This window comes from Onychomys torridus, chromosome 22 (genome assembly GCF_903995425.1).
Source record: "Onychomys torridus chromosome 22, mOncTor1.1, whole genome shotgun sequence".
In the NCBI taxonomy this organism is placed as follows: domain Eukaryota; kingdom Metazoa; phylum Chordata; class Mammalia; order Rodentia; family Cricetidae; genus Onychomys; species Onychomys torridus.
In genome coordinates this window covers 8,070,280-8,081,891 of record NC_050464.1, presented here as the reverse complement: position 1 = coordinate 8,081,891, position 11,612 = coordinate 8,070,280, and the positions used below count along the sequence as shown (strand labels likewise).

The 11,612-nt window shown below is 45.2% G+C and overlaps 1 protein-coding gene across 4 annotated transcripts in view; it reads right to left on the bottom strand.

Annotated features, from left to right (window-relative positions):
• Window positions 1-7,099, bottom strand: part of Zdhhc4 (zinc finger DHHC-type palmitoyltransferase 4) — a 12,891-nt gene extending 5,792 nt beyond the window's left edge. The window contains exons 1-5 of one of the 4 annotated variants that reach the window (XM_036172518.1): window positions 7,040-7,099; window positions 6,265-6,440; window positions 3,898-4,022; window positions 2,458-2,531; window positions 1,154-1,332 (exon numbers count right to left, since the gene is read on the bottom strand). In XM_036172518.1, coding sequence (XP_036028411.1) covers window positions 1,154-1,332; window positions 2,458-2,531; window positions 3,898-4,014 — 370 coding nt within the window. In that variant the 5' untranslated portion in view covers window positions 4,015-4,022; window positions 6,265-6,440; window positions 7,040-7,099. Of the gene's footprint in view, window positions 1-1,153; window positions 1,333-2,457; window positions 2,532-3,897; window positions 4,023-6,264; window positions 6,441-7,039 lie in introns of those variants that run through there. The other 3 variants (XM_036172517.1, XM_036172519.1, XM_036172520.1) reach the window with 3 other exon arrangements.
• Window positions 7,100-11,612: the final 4,513 nt, after the last annotated feature.

Below are 11,612 nucleotides of genomic sequence, written 5' to 3'. Positions count from 1 at the left end.
AAGACATAACTCAGGAATCCAATTCACTTCTTTGTTGTATTTATTGTATGTTGGAGTGACTAATGTGTGTGGGGGTGTGTGGGCTACAGCACATGTGAAGGCCAGAGAGCAACTGTGAGGAGTCAGGTCTCTCCCCCTACTATATGTCCTAGGGATCAAATACATTGCCAGGCTGAGCTTGTGCCCCACACAAGTGCCTTTACCCACTGAGCCATCTTACTGGCCCTTTATTTGGTTTCTTGAGACAGTTTTCATACTGTAGCACAGGCTGGCCTTGAACTTGATGCAATCTTCCTGCCCTAGCCTCTCAAATGCTGAGATTATAGATGTAAGCCAATTTAAAGCACACTCAGTTCTGTGGTTGACAGGGCACCAGGGTTGTGTAACCATCGCCACAATCCATGCTGGAACACAATCGTCACCCTGAAAAGCACCTTTTAAACAGTCACTCCCGATCTCTCTCTAACGCACTTACAGAAATGGAGCCCTGTGGCTGGGAAGTAGTACAATGGCAGAGCACTCGCCTAGCATCCAGAGGGCCTGAATTCAATCTGAATTCAATCCCCAGCATCATTACAAAAGAGAAAAGGCTGGGGTGGTGCACACAATTAATCCCAGCACTCTGGAGGCAGAGTATGATCTACAAAGTGAGTTCCAGGACAGCCAGGGCTGTTACACAGAGAAACCCTGTCTGGAAAAAACAAATTAATTAATTAATTAATTAAAAAAGTAAAATAAAATAAAAAGGAAGTTGTGTCATACTGACCATGGCTCCAAGTAGACATAAGCAAGTGAATGAACATTTCAAAAACTAAAAAGTGTATTGAAACCAGTACATGGCTGTGACCCCAGCATGGTGGCACATGGCTGTGACCCCAGCATTTTGGCAGAAGTAGGAAGCTCATGAGTTCAAGGTCAGCCCTCTGAGACACAGAGCAAATCCCTGTCTCAAAATAAACAATGCACACTGAAAGATTTCACACTAGTTAAATAACCCATGGGTCAAAGACCAAGAATAAAAATAGAAAACACTCAAAACTGAAAAAGTGAAAACATAAGAGGGGGAATCTTCTGCCATCTTCTAGGGAACGGTGTTACCTATGACATGATCAGCAAGAGGCTTGAGCTGGTACTAGCCTGATTCCTGACTTACCCGGATTGGCTGAACTAGTCAGAGTGAAGAATACCAGGTTCACGCCCAGCAGCAAATAGGGCAGGAGAAGGTAAGGCAGATAGAACTCCAGCTCCTGGCAGTAGCCAAATATTTCCAAGGTGTACTCAGCATAAACTAGCCCTTGCAAGAGCAGGTGCAGGACAATGAAGGTGGGGTTGCTGGAAGGAAGCACATGTGGCTTATGCACAGGCCACTCCAAGAAGAAATCACATGAGTCCAAGGACCATACCTAAGCCAATCACTTCCTATAAGAGTTAAATAAGGGCCCAACGTGATACACATGCCTGTAATCCCAGCACTTCGGGGATGAGCCAGGTTTGCCTTGAGTTTGAAGCCAGCCTAGGCTACACAGCAAGTACAGGCTAGCCAGGGCTATATAGTAAAGCTCTTGTTTTGTAACCAAAGTAAAAGCTGGGCAAGGAGGTGCAAACCTTTAATTCAAGCACTCAGGAGGCAAAGGCAAGCAGATCTCTATGAGTTCTACATAGAAAGTTCCAAAAGCTACATGGTGAAACCCTGTCTAGAATAATAATAATAATAATAGTAGTAGTAGTAATTGGGGTTGGGAAGATGGTAATTGGGAGCATTTGCTGCTGTTGCAGTGGACCAAGTTCAGTTCCCAGCATCCACACAGTGGCTCACAACCATCTGTAACTCCAGTTCCAGGGAATCCAATGCCAGTGTCTGACCTCCACCAGCTCCTACACGCATGTGGTACACATACACTCAGGAACACACACATACATATTTAAAGGAAACAATAAATTAAAAACAAACATATTTTGCATAGATTTTACAGAACTATTTAAGAATACTTTCCTTCTCTTAAGCATCTTCACTTGAAAGCAGAAGTGATGGCAGTAAGCACAGTGGCTCATGACTATTATCCAAGATAATATAGAAGGCTGAGGCTAGAGGACTATCATGAGTTTGTCTGGTCTATGTAGCCAATTCCAAGCCAGCTATAAACTTACCTGAGCTATAGAATGAGACCCTGTCTCAACAAAACCAAAACAAAGTGGCCATGTTGGTCTGGGGTTAGAGGTCAGTAGTTAAGGTAGAGAGCCTGCCAGACATACACAACATCCTCAGTTCAATCCCCAGCACTATAATCAATCAATAAATGAAAAGATAAAAGCAGGCATCTTCAACACTCTGGAAGCTTCCAGCATCCTTCCCCTTTCTAGGCTGGAAACCACAAGGCACTTCCAGCAGCTACAGCATGGCAACATGCAATTCTGCAGACTGAATTCAGCCATGTTTAAACCCTGATCCACAAATACCGTGTGTGGAAGAGCTGATGAAGAAGCCTCTGCGCAGCCCTCTGAAGACACTGTGGGATTATACAGGAGCACACCTGAAATCACAGGAGAAGGTCAGCCTCCTTTCTCAGCCCTTACTCCCACACAAACTGGCAATGGTGGTGCTTCTAGCCACTGTCTCTTCATATGACAGAGAAGCAATCCAAGAGAATAAGGAGGACTTGCTTCCACAACCTTTCCTTTCAGGCCAACTTGCCCGTGTTGTTATGGTGCATGTGTGTGGCGTGTGTTTCTGTGCACACGTGTGCACATGTATGTGCTCAGAGGTTGGTGTCAGATGTCTTTCTTGATTGTTCTCACCTTATATATTGGCACAGGGTCTCTCAGAGTTCACCTATTTGGCTAGTCTAGCCACCAATTTGCACTGAGGCTCTCCTGTCATTGCTTCCCAGGTACTGAAATTACAGGTTGGCCACCATCCCAGCCAGCATTTATTTATGTGCATTCTGGAGATCTGGACTCCAGTCCTTCTGGTTGTACTCTAACCACCTTCTGGCAAACACTGTAACCACTCAGCCATCACTGCAGCTCCCCCTCTATTTTTGAAACAGTTTCATTATGTAACCTAAGCTAGCCTGGAATTCATGATCCTCCTGCCTCAGCTTCCTAAGTGCTAGGATTTAGGAAGTGTAGACAATTTCTGCATTTCTACTTTGACTGCAAAGATGTACATGTCAGAGTCTTTGAAGAAAAGGGAGTGGGCAGAGGCTGGTGTGAAAGCTGCCTTTCTTTACCCTGGGTCCCCATGTTCAAAGTCCACCTCCAGAGCCCCAGGGTCGTCCCAAATCAGCCTCTTCTCGTGGCTACTTCCCCCCATTTTGCTTTGACCCCCCAGAGGAAGATGGATGGTATGATGTCAAATGACAATGGACAGCCAGATGCTCAGCTTACTGCTCTCATGTCGCCCACTTCTAGCTTCACGCCTGCTGCAAGCATGTCTATGCAAACACTATTCACATCCCTGCCCAACTACAAGGTGTTTAAAAAGCCAACCTTTGCTGGGCAGAGGTGGCGCACGCCTTTAAGCCCAGCACTTGGGAGGCAGAGCCAGGCGGATCTCTGTGAGTTCAAGGCCAGCCTGGTCTACAGAGCAAGATCCAGGAAAAGTGCAAAGCTACACAGAGAAACCCTGTCTTAAAAAACAAACAAACAAACAAACAAACAAACAAAAAAAGCCAACCTTGAAAACTAGACCTATCTCAAAGCAAAGTAACAAGATTATTTTTTGTTTGTTTGGACACAGGGTCTTTCTATGGAGCCCCAGATGGCCTTTAGTTCTCAATCCTCCTATATCAGCTTCCCAAGAGCTGGGGTTAAAGGCAGGGCTCACAGCACCTGGCCCAGTGAGCCTCTAAGACTATGGCTATTACAGTATTCAGACTTCAGCAGGATCATTGCTACCTGTGCGCCTCCCAGGACCAGGCCTTTCAAACGCTGGTTTTTTGTGATGATGCAGATCATGACTACACCAACCAATAAGAAGGCCAGGTAGAACAAGAAGAGAACAAGGAAGTCCATGCTGAAGGCTGTGAAGAAAGACACAGAGTGAGTAACTGCTGTGGAAGGATTTATCTATCCCCCAGCACATATCCCAAGCCCTGAGTTTACTCCTGCACTTGAGATTCATACCCAGATTGATGGGCATTATTCCACCCTCAAGATGAACACTGTGATTTGCCTTTAGGGCAACAAATCCCTTTTATTAGTTTGTCTGTGGGCTGTGTGTATACTTGTCTGTGTGTGCACGTGTCTACAGGTGTACATGGACATGTTTAAGTGTGCTCAAGCCAGAGGTTGACATATCTTTCTCAATTATGCTCCACTTTACTTTAAATTATATTTTATTTTTTTGTTTCTGTGTGTATGTGGGTGCCACAGTGTGTGTGTGTGTGTGTGTGTGTGTGTGTGTGTGTGTGTGTACGTGTGTGTGTAGGACAACTTTTGAGAGTTATTTCTCTTTCTACCATGTGAATCCAGGGAACTAAACTCAGGTTCATCAGGCTTGGCAGCAGGTGCCCTTACCCACTGAGACATCTCACTAGCCCTGGTTTTATTTCTGTTATTGTTTGAGACAGCGTCTCAATATGTAGATCAGCATGGCCTCAACAGCCTGCCTCTGCATCCTAAATGCTGGGATTAAAGATATGTGTGACCATGCCCAGACTTATTTTTAATTTTTGAAAATTTGTGTATGTGCCTTTGTCTAAGTGTGGGTGGCTAATGTCTTCTGATGACATTATGTGGCCACCAGAAGACACCCTGTGATGTCCCTCCCACTTGTTTGTTCACTGTGGTGTTTGCCAAGCCAGCTGGCCTGTGTGTTCCTGAGGATCCTCCCATTGCACAGTGGGAAAACAGGAATTACAAAGACACATGCTATTACATATGTTTTTACATATGTTCTGGGGGTTTGAACTCTGGTCTTCACACTTGCAAGACAAGTACTTCACTCACCAAGCTAGCTCTCTATCCAAAAGTATTGGTCAAGGCAACCTCAAGTCAATGGGGTCCTTTCTTTCTCTTGTCAGTACTGAGAATTGAACCTAGGGCTTCATGTATGCTGGGCGAGCAATCTCTCAGTGAACTACCACCCCATCACTTTCCCACATTTTTTTGAGGCATGCTCCCTCTCTGAACCTGAGCTCACAGATTCAGCTACACTGGCTGGCCAGCAGGTCCAGCAGACCCCACTGTCACCTCCTCCCCGGGCAAGGATTATAGACCCACACTACCCACCACATTCTTTTTTTTTTTTTTTTAAAGTAAGATGAGAAAGGCCTTCTTATTTTACTATTTATTTACTAACTGTTGTTGAGGGTGGGTGCTTGCAGATGAATGTTTGCAGGCATGAGGAGGATGTTTAAGTGTTCTCTATCATTCTCCATCATATGCCCTTAGAGTCTCCTGCTAAACCTGGAGCTCCCTTTTCTTGGGCAGGGTATGGGGGAGCTCTAGGCTGATAGCCATCAAGCCACATATTTTACTGTGGTACTGGGGATCCAAACTCAGGACGTCATGCTTTCAAAGTAAGTACTATTACCCAGTGAGCTATCTCCCAGCCCCTCAACTTTTGTGCTTTAACATAAGGTCTGGCCATCAAGTTTGAGTCCTCCAGATTACAAGGCATTATCAACAGAGCCATCTCCCAATCCCTTATTTGTTTTTTGAGAAAGGATCTCACTAGGTAGCCCAGGATAGTTTGGAACTCAAAAATGTACTGCCTCAACTTTCAGGATATTGTGATTACAGAAGTGCACCACCACACCCAGCAACAAAATTTTTACTTCCTTAAATAGTCACATAGATAGTAATAAAGTCCCCCCCAAAGAACTGTAGACCTCATCAGAATGAGCAATTCCTAGAATTAATCAGGTTCCCACACCCAGAATCATGCATCATAGCCTATTAAACAGGTGGCACAATGTTACAGATCACCATGAGAACCAGAAGAAATACAAAGGCTTGTGTTAAGAAACTGGAAATGGGGGAAGGGGCACACTGGGGGGGGGGGGCGCACTCAGGAGGCATAGGCGGGCGGATCTCTGTGAGTTCGAGGCCAGCCTCTTCTACAGGGTGTGTTCTAGAACGGCCCAGGGATACACAGTGAAACCCTGTCTCAAAAAACAAAAAACAAACAAACAAACAAAACTGGAAATGGTGGCACTGGCTTTACCAGGCAGGATTCTGGGCCAGCATTCCAACTCAGATAATCAAACCAGAAACTATTAACTAATAAAAGAGGAAACAAAAAAAAAAAAACGTTCTCACAAGGTAACAGAAGGTCTCTCGCCTACATATTTCTCTTGGTCGGACACTGTTCAGCGGCACCTCTAGCATTCATTCCTCTTTGCCACATCCACGGAGAATTCAGATAGCACCTCTGCTTGGGTAGCGCTGTGCGTCTGGAACATGCAAAGATGGCGGCATAGTTGTTCCAGAGCTGGCTGCGGAGACAATCAAGTGCAACGCTTACACAGTGTTAAATAAGCGTCAGTAGCGGAATGCATTGCGAAAGGCGTTTGGAAGTAGAGGATACTGCACCGCTGCTGAACTGGGACGAACATTTAAAGTACAGTAGCTTTGGGTCTACCACCCCTATAGATGTCACTCTCACTATAGGTATCTCTGCGGTGCCCTCATCGGGGTCCAGACACAGGGCGAGGTGGCCCACTTGAGGTCCCGGATAGTTTTCCCTTAGTGGACACTTTCCGGATACATTATAGTCAAGACCCTTGCATACTTGAGGTCACAGAATCTACCGTTGTGATGAGACCAGGGAAAGGTAGTGGTGAATGGAGCTTATCCTACAACCAGATCCGGGATGCATCAGGGAAGGCTCTGTAGCAGGGTGGGAGACCACAACTGCGTCTGGAACCCGGAATGAGGACCAGGCGGACAGCCGACTGGGAAGGGAGTACAAGAAGCGGGATGCAGGGGGCTCGGAGAGGATTGTGGTCCCACACATAACCAGGAGGTTTAAACATGGGGTACCGACGGCCGCCGCCCAGCCAGGGTGTCTCAGAGCCATCCGAAGCTGCCTTACCCCAATCTCAGACAACTGTCAGCCACTCCCAGCTGGAACCATCCCAGCGCTCCCAGAGACTTCCGGCGCGTCCATGGCGTCATCAGTACCCGCGATAAGGATAACTTTCGTCGGAAATAGTTGCCCGAGGTCGGAAATTATTGGGATTGCACTCTTCTGCCTGTAGGACATTCTGTTTTGTTTTGTTCTCACCTATTTTCGTTGGCTTTATTTTTCTTCCCCCTCCCTTCTCTTTTAACGTGTCTCCCTCCCTCCTCCTCTCCGATCCCTTCCTTTCTTCCTTCCCACCTTTACTATTACTTGACATTTTCCTACGTGTGTACAACAAATCTTGGTCAATCCCCGCGACTGCTCTCATCCCCCTCCTACCGACTCCCTTAATTTTACCAACCCCCCATCCCATTTTCGGGGCTTTTATTTGATTCTTGTGGGTGGGTTTGTTGTTACTCAATGAGTTTACTTCGGATTTCTTGTATGAACATGAGTAGAAAAGCTATTTTCTTTTTCTTTTAAAAATTTTATATCTAAAACTAAGGTCTCCACTAGGCATAGTGGCTCGGGCCTTTAATCCCGGCACTCAGAGGGCAGAGGCAATTGCATCTCTTTTAATCTAGGCCAACCCGGTCTACATAATGAATTCCAGGCCAGCCATGGATACACACCTAGAGCTTGTATAAAACAAAACAAATGAGCAAACAAAACTAAAGTACCGCCGCATTATACCAGGCTGGCCTTGAGCTTTTGCACCTCCTTGTCTCAGCCTTTGTTGGGATGGCAGGCGTACACAACCACACCCAACACAGGAACTGGAATTTTCTAGCACTTTTGCAAAGGAGGAGGAGGAGGGAGGAGGAGGAAGGAGGAGAAGAAGAAAAGAAGAAGAGGAGGAGGAGGGGGGTGGGAAGAAGAGACTTTTGGGTATGGTGCAGGAGTGCCGCTGTGCTTCACAAAACAGCCTGGGCCTTTCTGTGTCCTGGGAGGAACTTGGTAGTGGCTCCTGACAACCCAGCAGGTACCCTAGACAGTGGCATCTGTGTCTTACAGGTGGACAGTTTACTCAGTCAGCTACATATTTGGGACCTGGCCCAGTCCCAGCATCTTCCACTACAGAGTCCTATGTCCCCATTTGAGTCAGATTCTGCTGTATGCATGCCCCTTGCTCCTGCCATCTCTGTGTACAGCTCTGAACATCCTCCTTGTGGGGGCCAGTGACTAGTGTTTGGCCAGAATCCTTGAGGATAAAGGGGCTGTTTTGATAATAGGCAGGGTTGGGGTGAGAAGAGCTACTTCCAAACAGCACTGAGAAGGTCCCTGTGGATGTTGCTTTGCTTTGAATGCCTGCAGGTCCTCTAAGAACTATTCTTGACACCTCTGAAAAACAGGTCCCTTTGAGGAAAAATGTCTGATCTCTGGCCACCTACCTCAAAGCTCACTTTTCCTGTTTGCTTTGCTGCCTACCCCAGCTTCTTGATTCCTTTTTCCTTTTAGAAAAAAAAAATTGTACCTTTCTAAATATATTGCATCCAAGGCCTTTGCAAACTTGGGAACACAGAATGGGCAGCCGTAGTGAGACCTGGAAGAAGGGTTGCATACAGAGATCATCTCACATCCACAGTAGGTAGGCTAGATCTCATCAAGGTCTCCAGCGGAGTCCAGCCTGCCACTTATCACTTAGCTGATAACTATTTTGAATTTTCCTTTTTCCCTCATATGAATGCAGAGCTTTATTCCCATCTCTTTTTGTTTTTTTCCAGATAGTTTCAGTTCAGACTAAACTTGAATCTCAGTTCAGTCATCCATTATGTCTTGTATTTTGTTGCCTTTCATTAAACAACACAGAGAAGGGGGTGGAATGGAAATGAGTCAAATTATCCCAAACAAAATCCTTCGTAGCCATCTCTTCCAAATCACACTCCCATGATGGAATCATCTTTATTTAGTATGTGTCCTGCAAACTACTTTCTTTTTTTGGTAGGGGAGACAACTTCTCATTGTGTACCCCAGGCTGGCCTTGAATTCACAGTCCTCCTGGGTCTGCTTCATGAGTGCAGGGATTACAGGCCTGGCCAAGACTCATTTTACATTTATGTATATGTGTTTGTTCAATAAACACATATTGACTAATAAGTGCCAGCTGCTGTTCTAGGTCAAGGGAACATAGCAGTCAAGTGAAGAAGTTGCTGGTGTTGGGACTGGGGCTACTGTAGGTAGCCAGTTGGTAGAGCTATCACAAGAACCACATAGAACCTAGCACATGCCATAATGCCACTATGGAGGAGGTAAAGACAGAAAGAGTATAAGTTTAAAGTCATCCTTAGCTACAGGACAAGTTCAAAGCCACCCTGGGTTACATGAGAACCTGCACTTGGTCTGTGGGCCACAGGTTGGACACATCTATCTCTAGACAGATCTAAATTGTTAAGGTTAGTGAGTATACCTGTTTTTTCACCTCCAACATAGTGGATTTAACATTCTTACTGTGGGCAGTTAGTTGTGATGGCATACGCCTTTAATACCACCACTCCAGAGGGAGGCAGAGGTGGATGAATTTCTGTAAGTTAGAGGCCAGCCTGGTGATATACATAGTGAGTTCCAGGACAGCCAAAGCACATAGTCAGACCCAGTCTGGAAAACAAAACAAAATGAAAACATTCTTAGGGTTGGGGATTTAGCTCAGTGGTAGAGCACTTACTTGCCTAGCAAGCACAAGACCCTGGGTTCGATCCTCAGCTCAAAAAAAAAAAAAAAAAATTCTTACTGTGGGACGTTATGTTCTCTCCTACTTTGTAATTTTTTTTTTTTTTTGCTGGGGTGGGGGTTGAGATAGATTTTCTCTGTGTAGTCCTAGTTGTCCTAGAATTTACTCTGTAGACCAGGCTGGCCTCAAACAGAGATCTGCCTGCTTCTGCCTCTGTAGTGCTAGGTTTAAAGGTGTGGACCACCACTGCTTGGCTACTTTGTAGTTACAGGAAGTTTTTCAATGATACATTTATAGCTTTAAAAAATATATAGCCCAATCTGGTAGTACAATCCTGTGACCTCAGAGCAGGGTGCAGAGGAAGGAGGCTCATGAGGGTAAGGAAGAGAATCGTGAGTTTGAAGTTGCCGTGGCCCACATGGATGCTGTCCTGTAACTCCAGCAATCAGGAGGTTGAGATGTCAAGGGAAACTCAGGTTCTATATAACAGAACCCTGTCTCTAAAGTCCAAGTTCTGGATAAATTTCTCCGTTCTTTGCTGGCTTTTGAAAATCAAGTGTTTCTCCAGCTTGCTTTTTCCTCTCTGCCCTCAGAACCTCCAGTCACAAATGCTGTTTTATAAGAGCTTAGGGGGAAACACAGAAGCCCAAATCCAAGGATTTTACCCAAGTCTTCTAGAAAGGATTGTGTTGCCTTTGATGCGTGGAGAAAAGAATTCTCCTTAGAATTATTCTTAGACCTTCCTGTCAACTACTGAAACTGGACCTGTGATATCAAGTTGGTTTTCTTTAACCTGTCATGAGATCAGTTGACAAGATCAACCACCTTTTACACCATGATCTTGTCCCTGGGAGGAATGAAGCAATGTGGAAATGGGATAAAGACTTCTTAGCTGGGCTGAGGGAGATGGCTCAGATGGTGAATACCTGCCATTTAAAAAACCAAGCCAAGCATATCCAGGAATAATGGCACATGCCTCTAATCACAGCACTTAGAAGGCAGAAGCATGTGGATTTTTGTGAGTTCAAGGCCACCCTGGTTTCCATAGAGAGTTCCGTGACATCCAGAGGTATATATAGAAACCCTGTTTCTGGGGGAGGTGGGAGCCAGGCATGGTGTCATGCCCCTGTAATCCTAGTACTGGCAAGCCAGAATCAGGAAGATCAAAGGGACTGGCTGACTAGTGCGTCTAGGCTGATGGGCAAGCTTCATATCCCAGTGGAAAACTCTTTAAAAAGAAAAAGTGGGGACTGGCAAGATGGCCCAAGGGGTAAGAGAGCTTATTTTGCAACCTTGAGGAACAGAGTTTATCTCACAGTATTCCTATACCAAGGCAGAAGTGGTCCCCTGTGGGCTTTCAACCCCAGCACTGAGGAGTTGGAGACAGGAGGATCACTGGGGCTTGCTGGTTGTCAGCCTAGCTGAAAAACAAAAGCTCCTGTTCAGCAAGAGATGCTGCTTCCAAGAAATAAGTGGAAGGTGGTAGAGAATGACACAGGGAATCCTCATCTAATCTATGTACACACAGGTGTGTGAGCCCCATTACACATGTGCATGTACAACACACACATAAATAATTTTAAAATATTTTTATTTAAAATATAAAGACAAAGTGGATGTCTCTTTTGTCTTTATATTTTAAAATAAATTTAAAATTTAAATTTAATTTTAAATTAAAATTTAAAAGAGGTTGACCTCTAGCCTCTACACACATGCTCACAAGCACACAGAGACCTAGAGATTCTATAGCTGTTCATTCAGGAAAAATGTATTGATCATGGGGAATTTTTCCATAGGAAAACAGATGGGTTCGGGGAGGAATGTAATAGAAGTTCATTTCTTGGTGGGTGCTTTTCTGGCTTGTTTTGGTTTGTC